Source organism: Cyrtonyx montezumae, unplaced genomic scaffold (assembly GCF_038088225.1).
Source record: "Cyrtonyx montezumae isolate F1298 unplaced genomic scaffold, pur_monq_1.0 scaffold_0, whole genome shotgun sequence".
Lineage (NCBI taxonomy): Eukaryota > Metazoa > Chordata > Aves > Galliformes > Odontophoridae > Cyrtonyx > Cyrtonyx montezumae.
The window spans coordinates 20,501,217-20,528,619 of NW_027071824.1; the positions used below are offsets into that span (position 1 = coordinate 20,501,217).

Consider the following 27,403-nt stretch of genomic DNA (forward strand, 5'->3'; position numbering starts at 1 on the left):
TGTTTTTAGCAGAGTTTTGGACATTTGATTTTGATTCTGTGATGCTGACATTAATGTTTTATAGCTCTTAGATGTATGGCGGTCCATGTGCTAGCAAAAGCTGATGTCACCATGTCAGTTAATGGACGAAGCATAAAAATCAGTGGTATTATACCAGTTTACATCAGTGGAAGGTGCCTTGAGATGTTCTGCTATCCCTAACATGCATGTTGGATTTTAGCCGTGGGAGACTACCTCAGAGTAAACTAGGTACTGACATGAGATACCATGTAAAGCATGAAAGCTTGAGAACTGCTTTACTTTGAGTGAACTGAATTGTTTATTTTCTTTTTCCTCCTCAAGCAATCTTCCCTTAATTTTTTTTTCACCTCTTGACTGTTCTGCTAAGATACAAATGTACTCATTAATTATGGTGTAAAGCAAACATGACTTTATTTGAAAAATGTTTGCCCAGTGAACATGCTGCTTTCTATTACAAATGGAAAGTTCAAGCATGCCTTGGTCTTTTGAAGGATTGCACACCTTTTTCCACCCATGAAGAGGTATAGTGGCATTGTTTGCAATAATCTGTTCTGTATATTCAACGAGCATTTTCGGAAGCCCTTTAAAGCCTTGGATAGATTATTGCTCATGATTGCTGTTCATAAAGTTCATAGCCAGTCTCCTTTTTTTTTCTGTAAAGAATGCTGTTTTCCCTCTCCGCTTTCTTCCAGATTGTTTTATTTTCTAAGAAACTCTGGAGCAATTTACATGCTTTTTGGGTCTTGCAAGAAATTTTCAAGTCAGCTGAGTGACTGAAGATTAGTGTTCTCCAGTACAGACAGATGGTCTTGTTTAGCTGTCAATATTTTAACTGCGTAGCTTCCTATTGAAATCTCAAAGATCTTCACAAACACCTTTGAATTTAATCTCCATTGAATAGATTGGTGTTCTCACCTTAAAGATGTAAAATTTGAGCCAAATATATAAATGTCTCTCTGTTGAAATCGTTTGAAGGGACAGGATCAGAATTGCATATAAGACTGAAGATGTAGGGATGTGGTGTATTTTTACAGTACCTTTCTGTTTTCCTAAACATATCTTATTCTTCAGCTTGGTTTGAATGTTTTTGACCATAACATTCATAGAGCTAATGTTTTTGTAGGAATATCTATTTTAACCCCCATATCTCTTCCTCAAATAATACAGATTATGTCAGAACCACAACTGTATATATAAAAGCTTACAAGAACACTGATCTATGAGTAAAAATAATAATAAAAACAACAATAATCATCTCGTCTTCATAAGGGGAAAGTGACAGAAACTCAGCCAAAGGATCTGTTGCTATGATTCTTTCTTGACCACAGCTCTCACGAGAACAGTGTCTCTAAATTGCAGCCATCTTGTCTGACATTGGAGTTTATAATCCTTCATCTAGAGTTATTGTGCCATACCTGATAGTTTCTGTACAGAATTATCTGGAGGTATGATAGAAGAAGAAAAAAAAGGATACTGTTGCTTAAACCAGCAGTCTTATTCACATTATCAGGCTTCTGTATTACAACATACTTCTGAGGTGATCTGAGATACTGATGAGTGGAGAAAAGGCATTTTGCATGAATGGTGGTGACACTACCACCTGCATCCTTTGTTGTGAAGTTTGCACCTACACGCAGTCATGCACACTCACACCACCTCTCTGAGATTTACTAACTGTAGTTACAATTAGATGGGGGTTGCACTAATACTGGAAGGACTCCTATCATAACAAGGAGATAGAAAATCAGAGTTTTCTGCAGTGACCATAGGAGTTCCGGTAATGCTTCTCATTCTTTCCTGAGTTGATCTTTCATCCTGTGGATGAAAAGGAGAGGTCACACAAACATGTAGATCCATGATCTTCTCTCAGAACACTGGAGTCTAAACTTGCATTGCTTGTATCTGCATCCAGTCTTGCACCTGTACTTTAGTCATATGAGATACCAAAGGTAGACCAGTTTTCTTAACATCAGTGACTTGTGGTAGATTAATTGCATGGAGAAGAATGTGAACATCAAGGTCTTTGTCACAAATTAATATTTCTCTAGTACGCATTTCCTTCCATATTTTACATCTTTTCCCATGCATGTTGTCAGTGATAACTGTTCTTCCACTTCTCTTCCTTTGCTGTCTTTTTTACACTTCCTGAGTTTTCTGACATTCTATAAACATACTCTATTTCACTTTCTAATTACATTTTTTTTTAATATAAGTCCTTTGAACTAAACTGTTGACCCTGTCCTCTCATTCTTCTGGCTATTCAAGGACTGAGGCAGCACATTCCTCTTTGTGGTGACAGTTCATCCCACCATCTTTAGATGGTGATCTCATGACAAAAATAGTGAGAGCTGCAAGATGCTCTGAAGATCAGCCAGGACACAGGGACTGATGTGTCTTCCTCTGATGTGTTTTCCTTCTTCCATTCCAAACTGAGCACTGTTTCTTACCCTAACATTTCCTAACTCCATAAGACAGAATACTTGACATGGACCACTCAAACAGTCTGCATCAGCATTTTAAATTGACTAGTTCAATCAAAAGCCAAGAAGAGTCAAGAACCAAGAATGGTTTATGCCACTTCATCATTCTATTAAAGTTAACATTGAGATATTTTATTAAAGTTATCGTTCAAAGAGTCAACATCTGGAACAAAATCCATTCTGATGTGGCATAAGTTGTCACGATAAGGTATACAGCAGAATGATCAGCAGCCAGAGAGAAATGATTTCTGAGTTGGATGGCTAACTTCTCTTGTGGATTCAGTTGATTAAGAAGTGTGTTTGCTTATTTGATCACATCAGTTAAATTACTGAAACAAATACTAGTAGAAGAGTGTAAAACATAGGTGTGGTAAAAAAGATTTAGAACTGTGATTTCACAGATCTAAATCCTGAATTGTTTTCAGAGGCAGTTATTTCATGGAGATAATGGGACATGTCTAGAGTGAGGACAGAATAAAAAAAAATTAACAAGAAATTGACTGTCTGTCACAAAAATTTCTAAACTAATGCTACTGTTTCTACATTTTGTTTATGAAATACAACATGCCTTTTAAGACTGCAAAAGTGTATTTACTTTTATTTGGCTTGACAGAAGCGGACAGACAAGACAGCATGAACCTGAGAACCAGGCTCTGCAAGAAAGACCATATTGCCTGAACCTACACACAGTTCTTGAGATCCAGGTTCAGTTCTTGGCTTCTCCAGGGGCTTTTCTTCTTTGACACTGGAGAAATCATTTTGTTTACCTGTACCTCAGTTTCTCATCTGTGGAGACCAAGGACTGTCATACTGTCCTTTTCAGTAGGATGGAGCACTTAAATGAGTTGTAGTCTTTGGAGAAACTTTTAATAAAGACAGTAACGGATTTTGTCAATAAAGCAATAATACAAATAGATAGCACATGTAAATTAGACTGTAAAAATATACAATCAAGATGTATTATAGTCTAGAGTATAGAGAATTCCAAGGGAGATTTGAACAGAGGTGCTGTGTCTACATATCTCTACTGAGAGCTGAATATGGCTGGTTTAAAGAGCAAGGCTAACTTTCTGTTGTTAGCTACAGATGTGCACTGAAGGTTACCTCCAGGAAATCCTCCTTGCTGGTGCTGAGGGATTGATCCCACAGATGACAGGAAGTAATATTGGGGGGGATGGGGGGAACAGAAAAAGGTCGTGCCTGCATTCAGGTGTTCAGTGGTTCTTTGATTGTGTCAGTGAGGCACTATGATGGGGAGATAAAAATATGCAATAAAAAATTCAGGGCAGCAGGAGTGTATCAACTCTGCCACAGGTAAAGGATTTCATCTGCTGCTCCAAAACTGACATGGGTGCTACAGAAAGATATAAGGGAAGATGTAATGTTCTGAAATGATTTAATCATACCAGGTCATCCACATCCATAAATAAGGAGTTGACAGAGGGAGAAGCCAGAAGGAGTGTCTGTTTAAAACCATTTTTATTCAAAGAAAAAACATGTGATTAAGGTGAGAGCCAGTGATCTTTTGGAAGAATTCAGTGGGGGAACTCTAAAGATTATACATCAGTTACTGTCGGTATACTGCCCTTAGAAATTATATAGTTACAATTTGACTTCTAAACTTGACATGGGAAACAAAGTCATTTATTCCTCTATTAATAGCATTTTCCCATTTCCTTCAGAAATAACCCTATAACCTTGTTTTATTTCAGACAAAACTCTTGTGTAAAGCCAGTGGTTATTATAATATTGAACTTATTATGTACAGAAAGGATATTTTCTATAAATAGAGCGCTTTTTAAGCACTATCTCAGCCTCAAATTCCTGGTTTTGGTGTAGGGATGGATAGGTGAAGTTCTGAGATCAGACTGAGCAACTGTATCACAGTCCCTTTGGTATTAAGATCTATGAGCTCCCAAATAGCCACATTTTTTGACTGTTGATCAAAACAACTGGATCATTCTTGGAAACGTTGGTATGTATCAAATATTTTCTACTTTTTAGCACAATTAATAATTTGTGCTTAAATTTATCCTAAAAATCATCCCAGTCAAGGAGTGGAAAAATTATCATGTAAATTAGATGACCAGTGTCACATTGCTAAAAGAGGAAAAAAAGTAAATAACTGAACACCATAAAAATAATTCTTAGTCTGCAGGCAAGAGAACAGCTTTAATAAATGTACCCAAATATTGATTCAGTCTGAAATCAAGAATAGTCAAAAAAAAATAAAAAGAAAAAAGAAAAGAAGGTCACACTTATTGAGTGCTGTATTTATGTGAACATTTTCATCCAGTGTAGCTTTCTGTCTGGAGGCTGATGCTTTCCTCTTTGCATTCGGCTCACACCTTTCCTGAAGCCCAAAAGCCTGTTCTTAATTCCTTCTCTGTTGCCGTGGCTCCTAAAATTGCTTTATGTCTTTTATGCTGTCATATTTACTTGCACTAAAAGGTACTACAAAGCAATTTGCAGTCATGTATGGCATCACTTTTCACGTGTCACCATATTAAAGAACCTTGTAACATTTCCATTTTAAACCCTTATTTCAGGTTTTATAAATCCTGCCTGCTTCTAATTACGCCAGGCTGAAGACAAAGGTGCAAATGTTAACCCTGCAGACAGATTTACAGGAAATGGTAGGAGCCTATTTTAAAATATGAGGCATCAGAAAAGACAGTGATTTTGCATATTCCTTTTTTTAATAGTAGGCTTTAGCTCCCAAGAGAACACAAAATTTCTGTTTATGCTCTAATGGGAGATAATTTGAATGAAATTAGAAGGACCACTGTATTAAGAAATAGGTGACTAAAATTTGTCAAGTTCGTTTTTGTTGGTTGTTTTTGTTGTTGTTGTTGTTTTGTTTATTTTCTATTGTTGTATATAAAAGAATGCAAGTGTTTACTTGAAGGGATTCAGAGCTGAAATAGATACATAGAATGAAGACTTTTTTTTTATTTTTAAAGTATATGAACAGTGTCTGCTCTGGAGGTTCATCAAGGCAAATGTCAGGGCTGAACTGCAAATAGGGGCTATCAAATTCACGGTATAATAGAAACAACTATGGCTTTACAAAGTATTGGCCTTATCTTTGCCTTCTGAAAATTAATATCCTTCTATTAAGTGAGCAAAATGAAGCAATTGCTGGTTCCTGGAACAGTGAAACACTGAAGTAATCTACCTGGAAACCAGGGAATAACTTTCATTTGAGGTTTTGAACAGTCAAATAGACAGTGCTTTCATTGCCTCACTCTTGCCCATGCAATCTGCCAGGAACAACCCAGAAAGAGAGTTGAACTGGGGACTTTCTGAGAGAGTATAACCCATACAAACCCAAACAAGATGATAGCTGTCTCCAGCAAAGGCACTTGAGAGAGCTGGCCAGGTTACTGACAATGCTATATGCTAGGGAGTTGACATCCAAGTTAGGATATTACAGTGCAGGTGAGCAGACAGCTTGATGGGTAACAAATGGGTTGGATGGTGGAAGTCAGCGGGTCATGGCAGACACGTTGCTGTCTGGATGCCAGTTCCAGTTGGTGCTGCATGGTCCTAACACCTCCAACAACTACCTGGAGGAGGCAATAGAAGCTGCTTTATTGGTGGTGACACCAAGCTGATATGCAGGGGACAGGCTGGCTACGGTGTTAGCCAGTCTGAAACAAAGTTGCACTGTCTTAGATTAAGTCTACAATTTAAAATTTAAAGATCTCTCCGAGCCTCCTCCAGTTCTCTTGTTTACAATGCAGCTTTACTTGATAGCTTTTGTTGTCTGTTTAATCTCTCTTTGCAAGTGAATCGCTGTGCATTGACCAGTGCCAAGGGGCAGGAAACATCACTCCACAGGTCTGTCTTTCTCTATTTTGTCTTTCATTATGATACCGTTCCCCTTCCTGTCCCTCAGGCCTCAGTAAATCTCATAAAATCCTTTTCAGATTGAAATCCTACCGTTCCAAAGCTGTAACATGTTTTGCAGCATGTATTCCTCTATAGTTGTGTTATTCTCTTGTTGACAGTCTTTAGGTACCAGTTTCCCTGGCTGGTGAATGTCTTCCTTAGTATTAAATATATCCATTTGTTTTGTTCAGAGCAACGCATGAGGATAACAGATTTGCTCTCGAGTACCTGACTCTGCTTCTTAGCTCTTTTTGCCATGCCATCTTTATACGGTATTGAATTCTGGGGATGCCTGGGAGAAGCCAATGGCTTTCTGCCCACTTAAATGTCTTCCAGAAGAGCTGAAAGCTGCCCAAATTTCTCTTATAAACTCACTCAATGGCTGTGCTTTCATGAAAGGTGATCCAGTAGTTTAACAGATTTATTCCAGAGTATGATAATAAATAGTAGCTTCAAATGTCAATTTTAAGGCCAGCAAATGTAACTATATACATGCATAAGATCAGAATATAAATCAGTGCAGTAAAATAGCTTTGTAAATATTTATGAACTCAGGGCTTATTGTTCCACACTTAGTCATCCTGTGTCCTCATCTTAAATTTTCACTTGCTTTAGTTTATGGTTGGTAGTCTAGGCTGAGTACCTGACATTGTTAAATTGCCTCCTGTTTTCTCTGGGTATTGCCCATACCACAGTGGTAAATCTTTACTGACTGCAAGTGAATGTGTGAGCTATAAAGAGAGACCTGTGCACATGCAGAGATGGATTCTGCACTCTGATGGGACCCTGTGAAGTTCATTAAGCCATATATTGCCAAACTGAAGCACGGCCTAAATTTGTCTGTGTGATCTCATGAAGGACCAGACGGAGAATAATCAGAGTTGTCAGGGTGCAGCACAGTCTACGGAGGACTGCAAAAAGTTATCCATGCAAAATTCTTTGCTGCTGCTTCTGTGGACATGATCACTACCTCAGGCATCCCAGTATTTCAGTAGCCCAAGAGGAGGGGGAATTTTTATTCCATTCATTGCCACAGTCACAGGTGAGGGCAGAAGTATGCACCCATATAGGTATCATTGTTTTGCAAGTTTTACAAAGTTGTGCATGTCATCACTATTCCTATTTGTGTCACACTATCTCTGCAAATCCTATTTACTCTTCACAAATCCGCAGCAAAATATCTGACATTGCATTTTTTTTCTTTAACTAGTAGCAGATATAGTACCATGTGAATTGATACATTAATTAGAAAAAAAGATCTAAAAATAACACTTCTGATGATTTCTAGTGTCTATCTGGATCACTGAAATTCTTAAGTGATCATTTGGGACTGAGACATGTACTACCATTTTTTATCTCTTTGGCCTACTGACTCTCCAGCCTTTTTGGGCTGCAACCCACAAGAGAGCTGAGCACTTGTAGTTTTTGTGGTCTGAACAGGTGGTGCATATGGGAATTCAGGATGGATTATTCACATGAAGCTGGTTTCTGCTCTCTCTGGAGAGGCCTTCGTAGATCAGGCATGCTTCCCATGTGTTACTGTGTCTTCTATGAAGTTGTGTGAAATAAGCAGAAGGAGTGGTTTTGGTGTGCAAGCTTTTTACATGGTGTTTACTTATCTTTGTTTTAGATTTATGACATTTCATGAGTGTCTTGAAGGGAATTAATGATGACATTGCCCTTCATCTATGTCCTCAGGAAAAGAGAACATAGTTCTGCTTTCATCTCAACATAAGTTGTTCTGAAGTATTTCCAGTGAGGCTGATGGAAAACTTCTGTTTCTGTGAAACTGAGAAAAGGAGTTTTTTCCTCACACTAGCAAATACCTTGCCTATATTCATGAGCCAAATTGAAAATATTTCCTTGAATGCTTATTACCAGTTCTTTCTGCAATAGGGAACAGCAAGCAAACCCTCAGAAATGATGGCCTTGGTGTCATGTGCAGTCCTTCTCCTTCCTCTTAGAGGATCCAGGACAGGTTTTCCTACTGAAGCTTCCTTGAAAAAATTATACCTCTTCAGGGACCTAGGATTGTGAACAACCTCCGTTTGCAACACTAAGTACAGTAAATACTATTGTGTAATGGTAGCAAATGAAATAATCCCACTCCCGACACTTTCTAACAGGATAATGTTAAAGGCATTCCTTTGAGATGGAGAGTAATAATTTGCTAATTCCCCTCAGTATTTCATGCTTCTTGGTAGAGCAGCTAATTTTCTCTGAGTACCTTATTAATATTCACAAGGACTTTGCAGTCCCACCCTAATAGCTCTCCACAGAGGCAGTGACTGTGAAGGTGAGAGCCGATACAGTGACGCATTATCCTCCCTTTTCTCCGCAGGCTGTATTATCCCGATTTCCATCCACTGAGGGCTGTGCAGCTGATGCGAGTGGGAAAACTGCAGTACAGTCAAGACATGTTACCTCAGGCACTGGAGACCTTGAAACAGGTCAGTACTTTGGACTGCTTCTTCCTTCTCCACTCCTTTGCTAACCCCAAACCCACCATGGATTCCCTCCCCTCCTGTCCTGTCTGTAATTTGTGCTTTTGCATATTCCTCACCACTTTTTTCTATCATCAGTGCTGATTCCCCAGGCTGCAGCTGAATGTTATGATGGGTCAGTGTAGCGCAGTGTTTCAGGAACTGCCTTTCTTTGGTATCAGTCACTGCTAATTACAGTTTGATAGCTCAGATGTGTCTGAAGAAAAAATGACTATTAGATATAGTAGATAAAAATGTCCCAGTGCCTTCTACTCTCCTTCTTACCATAGCATAGTGAATCTAAGACCAGTAAAAGTAAAGGGCAGGAGCAGAGCTATGGTTTCCACTCTCCTTATTCCCCATAGGTATCTATGATTTTGGATCGAAGAACTTTGCCTTTTAGTGCTTGTATGTTATTGTGAGCCACACAATCAACAGGTGTGCTTCTTGGTCCCTCCTATTTCTGTATCATTCACCATCTTCTTCAGTCTGTTTTTGCAGCTGCTCTACTAGTCACTTTCCTGATTTAAGCTGACTCTGTCAGACCTAAGCTAATTTTTGTATTCATTTCATCCTACCCGAGACTATTTGTCCTGCCATTATATTGCTGTTACTATCACCTTAAATATATCAAAGAATCCCCTTTCAGGAGTGACGTCTCTTATGTCACTGTCACGACTCACTCCCCATCTCAAACCCTACATCACTGCTGGGATATTTTTCTCCCCCTGAACAACATGCTTCAAGAAGTGCCAGGCTCATTCACACGTGTTACCAACTGTCCTTTGCTGAAGTTGGCCTGAAGGCAGTACCAGCTCTGTGAGGTTCTCCAGCTCATCCTTCTGCAGACTTCTAGAGCCTGATGAAGTCTCTTTGCTTGGTGCTGCAGGCAGGAGCAGGCCCCAGCGCTGATGCTTGCATGAAGCTGGTGCCTTGCTTTAAGCTGGTGTTTTCCCTCTGCTTCTTTATTTGCACTGTGTATTATCTTAGCAGTAATTAACTGGGATGTTTTAGTCCTCTCCAGTGGAGTAGTTGGCTGTTTTGTTCCCTTTGCTTAATGTCTGTACTGTAGGATGAGCTAGCTCTGTGTGTCAAAGGGGTAGGGCAGCTGGGATAGAAGGAGAAAGAGTCTGTGCTGGGGTTGAGAAAGAAGTGGCTATTACTCCTATCTGGATCTCTTTTAAATAGCAATCACAACTCTATAAATAACTTTGTATTTTGTATTTGCATTTTTTTGACCACCGTATCTATTAGGCTTTAACATCTGATCATTTATACGAACTAGATAACTGATAATTTTCACTTGCTTAAATAATAAATCAGTATTTGATAGAGTGGTTATTTTTAATAAATCCTAGAAACTTAAATCCTCACTTGATATATTCAACTTAAATTGTGGCCAATTCTGATCATTAAGAAGCTGATGTGAGAGTAATCAATTATATTTCCCACTCATTATTGTAAGCTATATATCTGTCATATACCAGGTAATCTGCTGTACTAATTCCACTGAAATTTATAATTTCCAAACATTTGGACCTTCCTTTTTAGCAAGAAGTGAGCTCCCAGTCAGATGATCTATTTTCATCCAGATTGCTGCAGTGCATCAACAGGTGTGCTTCTAATAGCTTTTTCTAATATGATATGGCATTAAATGAAACTGGAGTTAACTCTCCCAGAGCCATTTCTGTCTACTTCTACATCTCTGCTGCTGTCAATGAAGGCAGAAATTGTGATAGCTTTTTGTATATATTTACTAAGTTGCCCATTGCAAGCCAGATTGTTACTGCATTATTCTTTGCATGCAGAGTAATACCTAAAACAGAAACCTTTTTTCAAGCTTTGATCTCCTCGATCCTTAAAAAAAGGAGCATGCTGTTTACTGTCCTGTGCCATGCATCAGTGCATCTCTTACCTTGGTCTCCAAGCCTAAAGGATACAGTAAGTGCTTTGTAGCTGGGATGCAGAGCCATTAACAAACTTATTATACTGCATCTCTGTCTGCTGCCCTTTCCATCTCCCCTTTTTCACCCCTACATGTAAGTCAAGGAGAGTCTCACCTTGCACTCCTACAGCTGAGCAGAAGAAAAAGGTCCCTGTCACCCTGCATCCCTGTGTATACATGGGGCACAGTGCTTCTTTGAGTGGGATCTGAAGCAGATTCCCTTTATTGCGGTCTACACTGGAACAAATTAGAGCAAGATATAATTCCCAGTGTGTTGTGAGTAAAAGATGTGATTCCTAATATAACTCAGATAATGTCCTGGAGTTATATCGGAACACAGTTTGGTCTTTTGTGATTAGATGTGTCAACAGAGCATGCCACATGCTCAGAGCATAAACTCGATTGCCTTCTCTGCTTCATTACTCTTCTTAATACACTCTGACATTGAATAGCACCCTGTTGGAGTCCTCGTCAGACTAATTTCAGCATGGCATTAAGGAGAAGGATGTGGAAGGTGCAGAGGAATTGAAATCTGAGTGAAACTCACCTCACTCATATAAATCCTGTTTAATCAGGCACAACGGCAGAGCTACTGTGGTTTGACAGCCGCTGTGCATCAGATGTGTGGTGTATTAGGACCCTTGCAGCTTCACACTTGGCTGTACAGTCTAGCTTCTCTTTGTTGCCTGGAAGTAAAGCACTACCATAGCCACTGTAATCGCAGAGCCCTTTGCTTTTGTCCCGGATAGCACTCAGTAGCATCAGTGTTTGGTATGTGTCTTTGGTTACCATCATTCTGCAAACTCCTTGCTTTGGTTGCCCAAAACCTGAGTGCAGCTGGACTCTGTGAGGAACAAGAAGGGTAAAGGGGAAGGCTTGCACCTGATTTCAGATCCCTGCCTTCTTGCAGCGAGCATCTGTATCCTCCTGTGAGCTGATGGACATGGTTTTCTTGCCTTGTGAAGGCCTGCAGGAAATATGACAGTGTTCCCCTTCTAGTAATTCCCAGCATGAGGGCAAAAAGCACAGGAAGAGAGGTAAAATCCTTTTTATGTGTCAGCCTTCACTTTATACCATCTCAGCTCATGGCTGTTTGCTTTCTGTTTTCACTGTGATGGAGCAGAGCCATCCTGCATCCGCAGGGAGCTGTGACATTGGGCATCCCATCCCATCCCAATGCAAATCAGCAGCAAACGACAGTGCTGTATTTCATTTGCATTCATGGAGCAACAGTCCCACCATTGCTCTAATGGGTTTTATATTCTTCAGGGAGACTGTGTGGTTGATGATGCTGTGGCCTCTCCTGCTGCCTTGCGATCACTGTAGTTTTTCATAATTAGAACTGTGGTGTGTGTGGTCTCCCTCTCAGATACAAGAACAAGACTCTACTCATCCTTGGCTCTGCTGGTTAGCTGTGAGATTTAGAAGAGTAAAGGTATCTCAGATTGTTGGAGTATTTCTCCATGTTTTACACATCCTCAGTAATAAAATCTTTGCTTTGAAGGTGAAACTATCCCAATTTTGTGCTGAACTTTGTAAAGAATAGCTACGTAACTTCATGCCAATTTACCTTGAGGATTACAGAAGTCATTGGTATTCTGACTTCAGTACAGCCTGGTTCTTACCTGTAGTTCAACATGTAAGATAGAATATTGTATGAGTATGATTTTCTCCCTGAAAGAGACAGAACAATTAATAGCAGGTACATTTATCTGCCATACTGAAGACAGAAAGGAAATGGAACTGTTGCAGATGAGAGAAGTCAGCCATGGTAGTGTTACTTCAAGGTTTAGTTATTATATTAAGGAATTTTGTCTTATAATAGAGACAAATCCTCATGGACATCTTAACTGTGCATCAGGTTGCCCAGGACCACCACTACTTGCCAGGCTTTTGTCTTGTTGGTGGGATGAAGATCAAGGTCAGCTGCCCTGGGACTATGACCTGGGATCCAGATGAGTTCAAATGCACAGCTTCTTAACACAGGCTATTCACAATAGGTCCATCAGCTTTCTTGACTGGACCATCCAGTTACCAAGTGCGTCTGTATCTATGGCTGATACACTTTGCCATTCTGTCCTGGAATTATCCTGTCCATACTTTTCCTGAGTGTAGCTACATCGTGCTGCACAGCAGCATGCACAGGATTCAATGTCCAGCTATTCTGTTTTGCACCATCCAGGCAATCCTACACCATACCAGCATTCACCTTTCTCTATCCAACTGTCTCTGCCAGGTAAGGACTGACTCTTACTGTGTTTTGTGCTACCTCTTTCATTAGTTATATTTAAAAAGCTCTTGTACAACTTAATAACTTATGTGTATAAGGATCTACTCTTTACTTTTCCCTAACATATTAAATTAGAGAAAATAAAAACTAAAAACAATTCAGCAAATCTTTTCAGAGAATATAGTTATGACTTGAAAATGATTTACAAATACATGAAGAGTTTTGTATTTCTCGTAAAATAAAAATAGACAAAATTGAGGATTTCTGATTTTGTTTCACATTTCTCAGACATTTCTAATGCCAAAGAAAGATTTCCATTGTTCTGTTTAACAGTGTTTTACCATTTAGTAGTAAGACATTGTGGTTGCTCAGAAGTTGACTCTGTAGAGCTCTTTGCACACTGACTGCTATGTTTTGACTGCTATTTCAGCTTGTTCTTACAACATTTTGCTGCCTACCTCTTCTTCTAAAAAAAGTAGCTAAATAGAAGCAAAAATAAATGATGACAGAGTTTCCGTATGCTTGCCCATTTCTAGAAGTTTGAAGTAGAATGTCATTAATTCCTCCAAGGACTCTTTTTATTTGAAGCTATGCATCGTTCCTCCATTTATAGTCAGAACACTTATTTGTTAAGCATTAATCCATTTCTATTTATAGAACTTAGTGGCTACTGAATATCACATAAATATCCCAGTCTTCTTTGAAATAATGTAACAAAACCTTGGGAGCTGTAGGTGATCAATCTTAAAATTGCCTTCATGCCTCAGTGCAAAAGCACCTTCCTCTGCTATGCTGAACATCCTTCTGTGCAGTACATTAGCGGACTTTGAAGTTTTAACATCTAAGAATAATGTGTCAGTACTTCCTCCTCTGTCAGAGACAAATTGTTGTAGGTTTTGAGATACTTCAAGGTACTGTGCCATGCACTAAAGCCCCCACCTTGAGAGCTGGCACTTACATCCATGCCCCACTGCAATTACCAATCCCTGTAAACGGTCTGCACGATGTCTAACATGACTCTTTCTGTTCTCCAGGCCTATGATATTATGAAGGTAACCCATGGAACTGATCACAGCCTGATGCGAGCCTTGATGGACTTGAAGGAGCAGTGTGAGGCCATCATGAAAGTACAATAAATGAAATCTCCAGTCTGGAAAACAAGACATTCAAGGAGAAAGGATATGGAATTTTTTGTTACATTAGGAAGTTTCTCAGTGATTTTGGTATCTTTTCTTCAGAACCTACTTTACAAAAATGCTTATTATTTTTTTTCTCTATGACCTTCTGGACCGAGTTAATGTTTGGAGGAATACGTGCTATTTTGAGAAAGTTTTTAACTTCTACAAGTCAAAGGGATAGAGAGTAAGTCTTAGTATTTGATCGTAAGCTATGCTGGTGATAAAATTACAAACTTAAACATAAAGTAATAAGGAAAATTTTAATTTGTTTTGATTTTATAACCAGAACCTCTAATCCAAATACCACTGAATATAGGAAGAATTGACTCAAATTTGAATCTCAATGATAGATGACAGCTTCCAGCTGAGCTTCTCCCATGTGCTTGTAGGTATTGATTTCTGTATCTTTCCTGTTATCTCCAAGTGATCATAAAGTCTGACCTTACATCTTAGGCTTGTTGACTAGGACACAGTTATTATTTTTTTTCTACCTACAGCTAACTTAGATTATAACACTTGATTATCCATTTACAACACCTGATTTAATTGATAATAAATACTGTTAAAGGCATATCATCTTCACTGAGATCAGCAGTCAATTCTTTGTGCAAGTTTATGCCAGCACTTGATGATATAGTCTCAGAAAAGTAGAGAGATCGTATTTTTCCCTTTGACTTCCCAGTAGATGTGGTTTCCAAAAACCCTGATCCAACACTCTTTAAAAGATTCATAATGTTCTAAATTGCATCTCAAATTTTTTGAAGTGAATTTATATTTGCACTTTGTGTCTTGATTTGAGAAAGCATTCAATAAACAATTAGGATGGCATGGTTTCTAGGGTGACTAGGCTGTGAAAGTACCCTTGTTTCACTATGAAGTTCCGTTAGTGCTAAAGCCAAACCTTTTGCTAGCGCATGGAGGTACTGCTTGCCTCTGAACCTCCAGTCAAGTACCTAAACAGAAGTGAGGTGTCACATTTGCTTCTTCATAGCAGACAGGTGCACTGAGCACATGCCCAGGAAGATGATGGTGTGGTTTGTACACCTTTCTGAGCCTTCAGGGTTTGGCTTTACTGTGCCCACTGCCTCTGAATAGTACTTCAAATTCCAGAGTATAGAGCAGGGACTTAACCCTGTAGCACAACACAAAGTAGGATTTTCTTCTCAACCAGGGAAATGCTCTGCATTTCTGGTCACCGCAACCAGGTGTGGTCACATCTTCCACAGTAAGAGCAGGCAATGGGCTGGAGACTGGGGCTCAAGCATTTGAGCAGTCCAGCATAGCAGACCAGGTTTGGAGTCATCTAGTTTAGTTGTGAATGTCCCTGTTTATTGCAGGGGAGTTGGACTAGATGACTTTTAAAGGTCCCTTCCCCTCTAAAGATTCCCTGGTACTGGTTAATGTACTTCTAAGAAAATTAACTTCCATACTTCTTTTAGGCCAACTGCATGTCTTTTCCTCTCTTTTCCACATTTCCTTTCCTCTCCCTCATGCCAAGCACACATGACCTTGTGGTGAAGCTCTAAGACCTACAGAGATCTGTTGAACCAGGAGATCAGCCCTGGGGAAGAGGAGCTCTTCTTGGAAAGCATGTGCGCTCCATTTCCCCACACTCATTCACAGGAGAGTCGTTGTTGCTGACTTCCACTTTTAACGCAGAAACAAATGTTAACAAAAGCCAAATATTTATGAGGAACATTGAAACCTAGATAATTTAAGGCCCCTGAAAATATTGCTCCAGGTGTATCACTCCTCTCAACAATTTACTGCTGCTACTCCAGCCATGACTGTTATTTCATTAATCTGTAGTTGTTATAAAGTCAGGCTTTCTTCACACCAGTAACTTGACACCATTAATTATTACGAGACGGGAACACATTTAAAAAGAAAATGAACACTCTGGGCATAATTTACAGCCCCAGCACAAGAATGCCAACTCTGAAGAAGATATCTCTTTTCAAGGCATTTGAATTTGTTCCAGCGTATGGAGTGTTCACGTGCCCGGCAGTAATATGCAAGCAATAACCTATGAAATGCTGTGCACTTCTGGAGTATGTAGCATGGCTTGAGGCCAGAGGCCGAGTCATATCAACTACTCAAGAAGTGCAATAATCCTCACAGAAATTCACTGCTTGGCTGGGTCTTCTTGCTATTATGGAAAGGAGATTGTCTGGGAAAGAGAGGTCAGACCTTTGCATTTATTGGAATTTCTGATAAAGCTATGGCATCATTGATGGACAATCAGGAAATGCGAAAGGTGCTCAGTCGTTAGGAGCTATTTTCTGGTTATAAAAGGACACATTATATTTGAAAATATGTGTCATTGTGTAAAGATGATACCTGTGTTATCTTATGATTCTATATCTTATACTAAGACTTGAAAAGAACTTCAGAGTGTGAGCTAAGATGGTACATTGGTTTGTACAGCAGGAGACACATCTGTTACATGAACTGCAACACTGCCTTTTGGTACAGGGCACCAAAACCATGCAAGCACAGCAAGGAAAGACAGGTACTAGGAGAGGGTCAGATTAACCTGGCATTGGATGAGAAAGGCTACAGAGCATCCTGAAGGTATGTGTACTGTCATGCATAGAGCTGTAGGGAGCTGAAGCCTAATCAGCGTTGCCCAAGCAACGCAAGCAGCTTGGTTGGCCTTAGGTGGCTCCGTGGCTAAGGATTTTGGATCTGGGTCCTGAGAGCATTGCCTTGTTGCCTGCCTTGCTTCTTTGGGCTGCTCTGCAGAGATTCCTTAGTGCAGGGATGTAATTAATGCTTCACATTCATTACAGTTGATACAAAACTTTCTTTCAGCTGGGTCAAGGAGAGGATCAAGTCTTCTGGCTGGTTTCTGTTGGTTATTGTGTGGTTTTACTTGGAGCCTTAAGTGTCCTAGTATTGCCACCATGTCTGTTGGTGCTGCAGGGAGATTGTTACTGGCATGTTATCTCGCACAGCATTCTCGCTCCAGCCTGTCTTCTGCAGAGAAGGCTGACCTGTGAGTTCAGGAAGATTTTGAAAGCACAGTAGAAAGCAAGAATGCCACACTGGTTAAGCAAACAGTCATTTCTAATCAAGGTTTTTAACACAAGCTTGAAGTAGTTGGAGTTATCTTTATACGGACATCATGTTTTGGCCCTCAAGAATAATATCTAAGAAATTTTTCAGGTGGAATCAGCTTGCTAAGATGAAGATGCTGAAGTCAAAATGATGCCAAATGTAACATTATCAGTAATGCTGGCACGCTTGCTGCTTGCTTCCAGCAGGTCACGTCACAGACTTTTCCAGCACCTTTGAGAAGTAATGGTAATTTGGTTTTGCCTCAATGTTCAGAAATACATTTTGAGTTACTTTTGATCTGTCATTTTCCCTTAAACTAGTCTAAGAGCAACGTTAGTTTGCCCTTAAAGGAATTGCACTACATTGTATTGTATGTTTGGAAGAAATGCAGTACCAACAGAACAGAAAATACTGAGGGAATGATGCAGGTTTCCTGAGAATAATTGATAGCAGTGAAACAGTGCCTTCTGTCAAAAATGGAATCAGTTCCCTGTAGTGTGCTCTGTAAGCGTGGTGCAATTCTTTGTATCTATACCCTTTAAGGTGTGCTAATTATGTTAGAAGTAAATATATATATATATATATATATATATATATATATATATATATATATATATATGTATGTATGGGTCCTTAGCAAACAGAATTTGCAATGCATAGCAGAGATGGTAGAAAGGAAATCAGCTAGTGAGAAACATGCAGGAGGCAACCCATTTCTCTGCTGTTTCTGTCTTTTAAGCTAGTTTTTTTACACTTTTTTTCTTTTTTTGGTAGCAAACTTATGAAACACAGAAACTGTTTCTCTGCATGGTATATACCATTTCCTGACCACTCCAAGATTCTTAATGGGCAGAGTTCTGGTTGTGTCCATTGTGAGGATTTTTCTTCCTGATTCAGAATTAAATCTCCCATGATGCAAGGAGAAGGTCTTACAGTTATGGATGTAGAGCTATGGCTTGACTTCTCCACTGCGCTAGGAACTGTATGTGACCTTGGGCAGATCACCTGGGTGCAGATCAACACTGACGTGCACAGTTTTATAGTTAGGCCTTATTGTTGCTGATCCTGGTCTTGGTTTTTTTTGGGAGGGGGTTTGTTTGTTCATTTGTTTTTTGGTTAAAAAAAACATAACAACCAAAACCTGCAAAAGGAGTGAGCTATGACACTCTCCACATTTTTATCTCGCTACTTCCCTACCTGTAAGGGCTTAAGAATCTGCATGCCTTCCTTTAGTGCACTGTTTGTAGGATAGCTGGACAGCTATTTACAGAAAAGGTGTAGTTCTCAAAATATCTCGATACTTTCCAAGGACTGAAAAAGCTGAGAAAAGAGAAAGTTGAAAAAAATGAAGCTCGTGGATAAATGCATCAGTGTGGCCAAGGTCACACAATACCACGACAGCAAGAAGCAAAGGCCAGGGGTCAGTGACTGCTCCAGCAGAAGAGGACAATATGAGCAGCAGCATCCAGCCACCATGTTTTGCAGAGACCCCACACTGAACTAGGTAACAGCTGTCTTGCATCAACCTGTCCAGCAGGGCTGCAGTGTAGTTACACAAAGTTCCCCATTCAGTCCTGCCATCACTGGTGTGGGGTGCAAAGGATGGAAAGGCACCATCAGTTTTTCTCATTGCAATTACAGTTCCTCCAAAACTGAGCTGTAGCACATAGGGAGCACTCTGTGAGCTGCCCTTGCCTAAGCTGTGCCTCTGCCACCTTGAGAGATTGCTGCAAAAATATCCCAAACGCTTTTGGGCGTTTCAGACCAAAGCCAAGTTAGAGAGTTTCTTTTCTCTTTCCTATTGGCCTTTTCATTTCTGATCTTACAAGGTTAATCATGCTGAAAATACAATTGAGATGCATGTTTTACAAAATGGTCCCTACAAGAACAACTGAGTGTATTTTTCTTGCCCCAAGCATAATGAATATGCATGCTACCTGAAAATCTGCAGTCTTCTATTCCCCAGTCCTGTCATTCAACGTAGTGATTTCTGTTTTTCCCAATAATAGTGATGTGTAAACCATACCTATATGACCCCCATTAGTGTTTCATGGGGTGAGTTCAACGTTTTTATTTGCTCTGTGCTTGTGATCAACATGGACAATCAATTCTAATTCCATCATTCTTCAGACTTTTTTTTTAGGTTTTAATAAGGGCCTTAGAGATTCCCTCCCCCTCCAAAAAGAATAACTCAGGCTCGGTAATTAGGCTTCATACAGTCACTGCTCACACAGAGGAACCTAACAAGTTCTTTATTGTTCCCAGGAGACCAATTAACCTTCTTTTAAATATATCTCTATATAGCCACAGACACATGCACGCAGAGGAACGCACATATACACAGCTTTTCAGTAGTCTCAGATGCTTCAGCTCCTTGTTAACTGAATTCTGATGGGGCTCCCATCAAGAAGGCAAGGCTGAAGCAACCTGCTCAAGTCCTTTTATCTCCAAAGATGCCTACACCTGAAGAACAGTACCATATCTCCTCTCCTGCCTACCTCTGGAGAAGGTGGAAGGGGAGATAACCACATGACTTCATTGCTTAAATTTCTCCTCCATCTCCTGAGCCTTGGACAAGCAGCCTGTAGTGGTTTCCTTCATTCACAGCTAAGGAGCCTGCTTCCCATCTTCATTTCAGCTAATGGCTGATTAATTTAGAAGAGAGAAATGTTCTCTGCCTCAGTTCAGTAGCTCTGATTCCCTGACCTCAGAAGCTATGAATAGGAAGGTAGAAATTTTACACAGCTCTTGGAGGAAAGCTGCTCTTTAAATCACAGGTGATTCCTCTTGACAATTCCACTTGACTTTCAGAGCAGAAGCCAGGAGATGGTTATGGAGAAGAGTGTCTGATGAGAAAATTAGCAGAGCTCCACTCTTCCCCTCCCCCATAGTCTTTGCTCTGCTCTTTTCTATGCTTGCCTGTTGACATTTAATGAAGCTGTTTCTAATGAAGCCATTATGTTAGAAGTGCTGTAGGAGGGGCCAGGTGTGGTGCTGAGGTGATGGAATAGGCTGAGGTCTGGTCTGGTCTGCTCCACTTGGTTTTGCCCCTTGCCTTACTGCAGATACCCCAGTGGTGTGTGCAAAGCATTTCCTGAGCCACAAAATTTCCAGATGGAGGATGGAGTGGCTTCTGTGGTCATCAGTGCATGTGGTTGAACCAGCCTCTGCAACACTGAGAGGCAGCTGGCAGTGTGGGAGCTGAGTTCACAGTGATATCAGGGACTGTATGAAGGTAAGTGATCATGGACCACTGGGATTTGCCTTCTGTTTCTCCTTAGCAATCCATTTTCTCTCACTTGGTTTCCTAACCAGTCTCTTTTTCAAAGTCACTTCCAGCTCTGGGAAAAATTGTTGTACCCAGCTTAAACCCTACATGGAACTGTGATCAAGGTGCCCATTACTGTAGAGTGATGTTCCTAATCACACTAACAGGAATGCTGACTGAAAGCGATTCTCTATTACAAACTGCAGATGTTAATTTCTCAACATCTGCAGTGGAAGGCACCAGTAAATACTGTTATTTTAAAAGGTCAATGTAATGCGGGTATACAGATAATTATTTTTGCCTTGCCAAGTGTTTTCAGTGGAGACTGTGGCAAAACTTGTAAAAAACGGTCAATAATCTGATTTTGTATTTTCTGAAGTAGGTCTGTGCTGACAGGTGGCCTTATTGTTTTTTGTTTATTTGTTATGGCAACCTGTAGTGTAACAAGAAAACATGTGATTTTGGAAAGCTACACTAAACTGTCAATAGAAAGCCTCTGCTAATTGAAAAGACCAGAGGAATGCTGGTTCTGGGTCTGGAATAGGACTGCCTATAATAGGGCAACCAGACAAGGATACTGCCTCACTTTATGGATGGCCAATGGAAGATGGATAAAAACCCCATAGATGGGAATTGTCCAAGTTCATTTTGCCAGTCACAAAGTTTTTCCTGCAGTCTGTGTAATGTGACGGGGACATACACAGGCCACAAGGCTTTTTCCATCATCCAGTCTGAAGTCTTGGCAGAATGTGTCCCTCCAAGGTGGCACAGAAGCTCAGCAGGAGACCAACATTTTCTCTGGTGTGGAACAGCACTTTGAAATCTGCTGCTAGATCACAAGAAATGGTGGATGATGGGTGGTGGGAGCAAGGAACATAAAATCATAGAATCCCAGGATCTTTTGAGTTGGAAGAGACCTTTAAAGGTCAACTAGTCCAATATACAGGGACAATTACAGCTAGATCAGCTTGCTCAAAGCCTTGTTCAAACTGACGTTGAATGTCTCCAGGGAGAGGGCACCCACCACCTCTCTGGACACTTTGTTCCAGTGTTTCAGCACTCTTATTGTAAAAAAAAATCTTCAATTTATCCTATCTAAATCTACCCTCCTTTAGCTTGAAACCATTTCCCTTGTCATGTCACAGTAAACTGCTAAAGAGTCTTTCCCCTCCCTTCTTGTAGCCCCCTTTAGGTATTGAAAGATCGCTGTCAGGTTTCCCCAGAGCCTTCTCTTGTCTAGCCCCAGCCCTCATGGCCTGTCCTTGTAGGGGAAGTGTTCCTTCTCATGGATCACTTTTGTGGCCCTCTTCTGGATGTGCTCCAACAGGTCCATGTCTCTCCTGAGATGAGGACTCCACTCTGGCCACAGACCTCTACCTCCAGTTGTGGTCTCACCAGCACAGAGCTGCAGAAACAGTATAGGCAAGGACCTCTGCTGATGTACAGAACATACTGCATTTCTCATAATCCAGAGGAAAGATGCCCCTAGCTGTAGCCAGTGTTTTGGGAGCAGCCCAGAGCTTCTCACTTTCTTATCTACAAGAAATCGACACCCTGCTTACTGCATGCTACCTGACATGCAAATACTGACTGGGGCCATCGCCCCAGTAACCATTTTTGAGGTGACATGGAAACGTTTTGCCTGCTGATCTGTTCTTGGGAAGTGAAGATGAACAAGTCAGGCAGAAGAAGGCCACAGTGACTGCATTGGCTTTGCACCACAGCCGTTCCTCCATGCCCATGGCTCTGCAGTGCCACCTGCCATTAGGTTTGAATTCCATGTGCCATCTGCAGCTCTTCTGAAAAACCAAGCGCCCTGCCAAACTGAAATGGTGGAAACCCCGAATTGCCTCAGGCCTGCAGATGATCCCAGGCACAGATTTGTTGGCAGGGGAAGGAAATGGCAAGCCATGCTTATTCTTCCTCAGAAATCAGTCTCCATATCCTGCTAGGCATCATAAAAACACTCATCTCAAAGCAGCCATCATGAGTTCCCCTGCTAGAACAGCAGCTTGGGACCAGAAGGGATCCTCAGCCTCACCCTGGCCCTGAAAGAGGTGCCTCCATTGCTGTGCTCAGCTGGCACAACACAGTGCAGCTGCTCAACTTCTGCCCCTGCCCACCCCTCATCCAGCACCAGAGCTGTCTGAATTTTCTTGTAGCAGAAGCTCATGCAGGCGTGTTGCCCTCAGCTCCTCAGCGACCTGTATGGCCTCACATCTGAATAAAACCAGGTACGTGGTTTCTTAGAAAAATCTATTTGTGGTTTGCCCATCTGAAACACTTTGGTTATCCTGGGTTAAGTTACATCAGTGTGCTCTAAAAAAAAAGCCCTAAGGCATCCCCTGCCATTCCCAGGGAAGAATTTCTGGGGTCATGGAGGCAATTTGAAGCTCAAAGGTTTACAAGCCCAGTAAGATAAGGCAGTGTGATGGCCTCCACGATTTATGGTGAGAGCTTATGGAGAGATCAACGTGGCTTAGTGCGTGGGTCAGTCTTACACAAAGTTCCTGTTTGAGCAGCTAGATTTTACATTGCTTTCAGATGATAGAGGGTTTGTTTGTTTGTTTCCCCCCTACTCTTAGCCCCAGTGGATTTTCTGCTCTCAGTGTGATAAGACGAATCCCAAAATGAGATGGCGTCCCCACTACAGGCCCCTGGCAGCTCAGTGCCATGGGGTGTCTGAGGCTCTTGTAGGGCCCAGCATTCAGGAGGAGGCTGCTATGCTTTGACTGGAACAGGCTGCCCCATCCCTTAAGATGTTCAAGGTTAGGTTGGACCAGGTGCTGGGCAACCTGATGTAGCTGTAGGAGTCCCTGTTCACTTCAGGGGAGTTGGACAAGATAGCCCTTTAAGTTCCTTTCTAACTGAAACGATTCTTTGGTGTCTATGCTGATACAGGAAACCTGCCACTTGGCACTAATGTGTGTTGCAAAAATGTGGAAAAGGAAGTTGGAAAGCAAACTAGTAACAGCGTGTACAAGCAAGGTAAGAATTGTTCAGAATGGCAATAAATAAATATTTCATAGAATGAGTCAGTCCTAGAACAGTTGCTGCACTGCTGTAGTGTTTATTGCCCGATGTTACTATAGCAGTAAGTGCAGCCCTAGGAGAGATTTGAGGTGAGAAGCCCTCTTGCTGGGCTTGGTTTCTATTTAGTACACGTATAGTGTTTGTTCCCACTCTGCAGGTCACTTTATGCCACTGCAATGCTAATTGTTGTGTAAATAGACTAGAACCAGAACTTCTATTGTTTCAGCAGAAAAAATAGAGTCTAATGGCTACAGTGCAGGCTTAGATGCTTTCCAGAACTTTTTCTGTGGATTTCACAGCATCCTAATGGCTTTATATGTAAACTTCAGGAGTTTTCTCCAAACCTCTGGAAACTCAGGGGAGGCAGGAGTCCAAACTACCCCTGGGGCAGTGCGAGTCACTAACTGCAGGGTGAGGAGATGAACTGTTATTTATCAATTATTTGCCTAATTGCAATGCCTTTCATAATCCTTGGAAATCAGGAGAGAATGATGTTTACAGTGTTTTGCTCCTGAGGTGAAATTCTGAGGCTCCTGGGTGTTGTGGGGTTGCCATCATGTATGGTTTAGGAGCGGGCAGTTTGCCCTTTAATAAAAACAACAAGACTTTTGATCAGTGCAGCTGTTCCCACAACCCATTGTTGTATCCCTGGGTACCAGGCTAAGAGGCAGAAGTGAACTGGGCCTTTGGAACTACTTAGTGTTCTGGTTTCAAGTAAGCACCAGGGCAGCTTGCAATGCAGCATGCTGGGTGGCACAGAGCCACTGAAGGCACCAGTGTGGAGAAGCACAGCCATGTGCAGCCTGGCTTCTGCACTCACGCTTTCATTCTCTGTTACTGTAACTGCAATGAGGAATTCATCTTTTGACAAACTAAATATAGAGCAATGTTACTTTTCTCCCCATTAGCCTGGTTTCCAATCATTCAGAGAATGAAGCGGGGCAGGGATGAGACAAGGACATTTCCTGGACCCTTTAAAATGCATGATGAAGGTCCTCCACATTTGGAGGTGTGAGAGTTTCTCTCCACAGCAAGCCCAGGAGTCCCACACGCCACACCCATGCGTCTGGCTGTACTTGGGCAACTAGGAGCTACAAATGGGAATGTGGATGTGTGCCAAATGCACACAGCTGTATACTTTTGGTTGCCAGTTGGCTGGCATGGAATCTGCAATCTAATACGAAGCACGGTTGCCAAACCCATGCAATAACGTTCCATGAAAGTCACAGGCGTAAGCGTGCATGAAGATGAATGCAGATCTTTTCCCTTGACAAGTGTCCATTGGGGACTGACTATTTTCAGCCATTTAGGGCTGTATTCATGTCACCATTTGCCAGAGTTGTTCCTGAAGGAAAAACAGATAGTACACCCAAGCTACCTACATGTTTTTAAGGGTTTTGGTCTTTGGGCACTGTTTGCGTGGTCATGCCCAGCATAGTGTTGCTTAGTTAAATAGCAGATGTCACCCTCCCAAACCGCCAGATTGGCAACCGTCATGAATGCGAACAGATATCTTATAAAACATGAAATCCACTCACAGATGGTCTTGTTCTAGAAGAGATAAACATTAATTTTGTGTTCATATGAGAAACGGTGAGATGGATTTTCTTCCTTCTCAGTGGCTTAAAGGCAGGCAGTGCTGCCAACCAAAATGAGGTGAGATCCCAGGGCCCCGGTGTGTTACGGTGTGAAGGAGGAACCAGCTTTAGCCTCTGGTTCTCCTCACCCTGGTTTTCCAGGAGTGAGAAAGCATGCTCAGGATCACCATCAAGAGACAAAGTCCTGTCAAGTTTTCTTGCTAAACCCTTTTTTTTATCTTCAGAATGGCAAGCTGTTGGCTTTGAAGACAGGGTAAGACTTGGTCATGGCTGAGACTTTAGTTTACGAGAGGTACCAACCATTTCAACCATGCCTCATTAGGGCACCGCGTTTTGTCAGTTATGTGCCTCTGTTCTTGTTTCATGTAGCAAACCTTTCCTGGCAGACTTGCTTCAGACCAGAGCTGTGTACTATCAGGCTCTCCAAGGCTTCAGACTCAGCCAGCAATGAGTTGATTTTGTTTTCAGTTTGTATAAAGATCACCATCATTTCTCTTAGACAAAGTCTAGGACTTACGCTAACTCATTTTTCTCTGTTTTTGTCTCTGTAAGTCACGTTGGGCTCTTTAATACTGATGTGGCTGCATGATAACAGCAATGAAGATAAATTACCTCAAAAATAGGCAATAAGCCTTTTAGCTCTTTAGAGCAAATCAAAGCTATTCTGAACAGCCCACAGATGAAAGAATGGCTGTTTATCTTCATTTACAGCTACTGTGAAGAGACACCAGCATGTAAATTCATTGGCCCAGGGGCAACAGCTGAAGTTGTGCTGGAGTCATAGGGTTTGCCACCAGGAGAGAAGAAGCTGCCAGCCCATATCATTATGAGCCAGGCATTATTTCTGTGACCACCTCGAGATTTTTAGTTAAGAAGTGGCAGTCACCATAGATGATGGCATCCCCTGCCTTTGAGGCTGCCATCTCTGTCACTGAGATGATATAGGAACAACACAAAAGGAAGGGTTATTTAAATGCACACAAATGTCAACTAAAGCTTTAGACTCCTGGGGTGCTAATTTGTCCGCCAATGCAGGGCATATGAGGGAATCATCTATCAGCAGTTGACAAGTCTTAAAGAACATTTTAAGTTGCTTCCTTATTTTTCCTCTCCACAAGAAGTAAAACTTGTTTTCCTACAATGTGAAGAGTAGAGTTTCCTTATTGGAACTCACTCAGTGCTTAACAGGCATTTAAGGTTTGCCCAAAGAGCTAATTCACATCTTGTCTTGCAAGTGAGGCAGTCTTGATTATCAATAGGGAGTACCATATACAAAGCAAGCAGAAATTGCAGACACCTTAGTGGAAGCTCAGGGGTGGGCTGAACATGCCACCGCTGCCTCTCTAAGGGAGTAACACATCTAGAGTAATGAAAACAAACTGTTTTTATTACAGTCACATTGTATAATATACCTGCATGGTGGCTAAGGGAAATCTGACACAGATGTGATAGATGATAAATAACTATAAACACATTTCTATCATTTGTTTGGTCTCAATTCTGTCTCCTTGCTCACCGATACTGTTTGGGCAATGGCTGCTAATATGAGGAGGCACATATCCACAGCAACCTTACACCCAAAGATAACTGGTTCAGGCCTGCTGACTGTGTTTTCTTTCCATTTCCAGACAGCAGCAGGGGAGAAGTTAATGGTGCTATACTTGGTTGCAGTGTTTCTGTCATCACTATCAAACTCTACAATTCCTTATTGTTATTTTCTGGCAAATCTGCTTTTCAGCAATACTTGCTTGGTAGAACCCCTTTGGGCATTTCAGTTTCAAGTCAAGTCTGATCTAATTCACTCTCACTAACAGGACATCACCTTGTGTTCGGTCAGAAGCACTGCCTTCTCTGCCACTTCATAAATGTTCTTATCTAAAGTGAAACAGGAGGGGGAGGCAGATATATCGGTAAGATAAAAGTAAACATTTAATGCCACTATAGTTTGATTTTTTTTTCCAGACATCATATTTTTGACAATGTTTCACACCTCAGATACCACGAAAGGGATATTTTTTTTAGCCAGCAAACGATAAACTTTACAATTTTAATGGCAATAGGCTCAATGCATTTGTTGACCAACTTGGAAATGGCTGTGATGTTCAACATTTTGAACTTATCCTCATGCTGCTCTTTGTTTTTTTTTTCTGGTTTTTTTTTTTTTTTTTAGTTGATAAAATATATATATATACTACTGATACATCCTCTTCTGG

General features: G+C 41.0%; 1 protein-coding gene across 2 annotated transcripts in view; it reads left to right on the forward strand.

The window, feature by feature from the left end:
• The window catches only part of SMYD3 (SET and MYND domain containing 3), a 340,366-nt gene extending 325,125 nt beyond the window's left edge, over positions 1–15,241 (forward strand). For both annotated transcript variants that reach the window (XM_065729621.1, XM_065729626.1), the window contains 2 exons: positions 8,737–8,845; positions 14,088–15,241. In XM_065729621.1, the coding sequence (XP_065585693.1) occupies positions 8,737–8,845; positions 14,088–14,189 (211 nt within the window). In that variant the 3' untranslated portion in view covers positions 14,190–15,241. The remainder of the gene's footprint in view (positions 1–8,736; positions 8,846–14,087) is intronic.
• Positions 15,242–27,403: the final 12,162 nt, after the last annotated feature.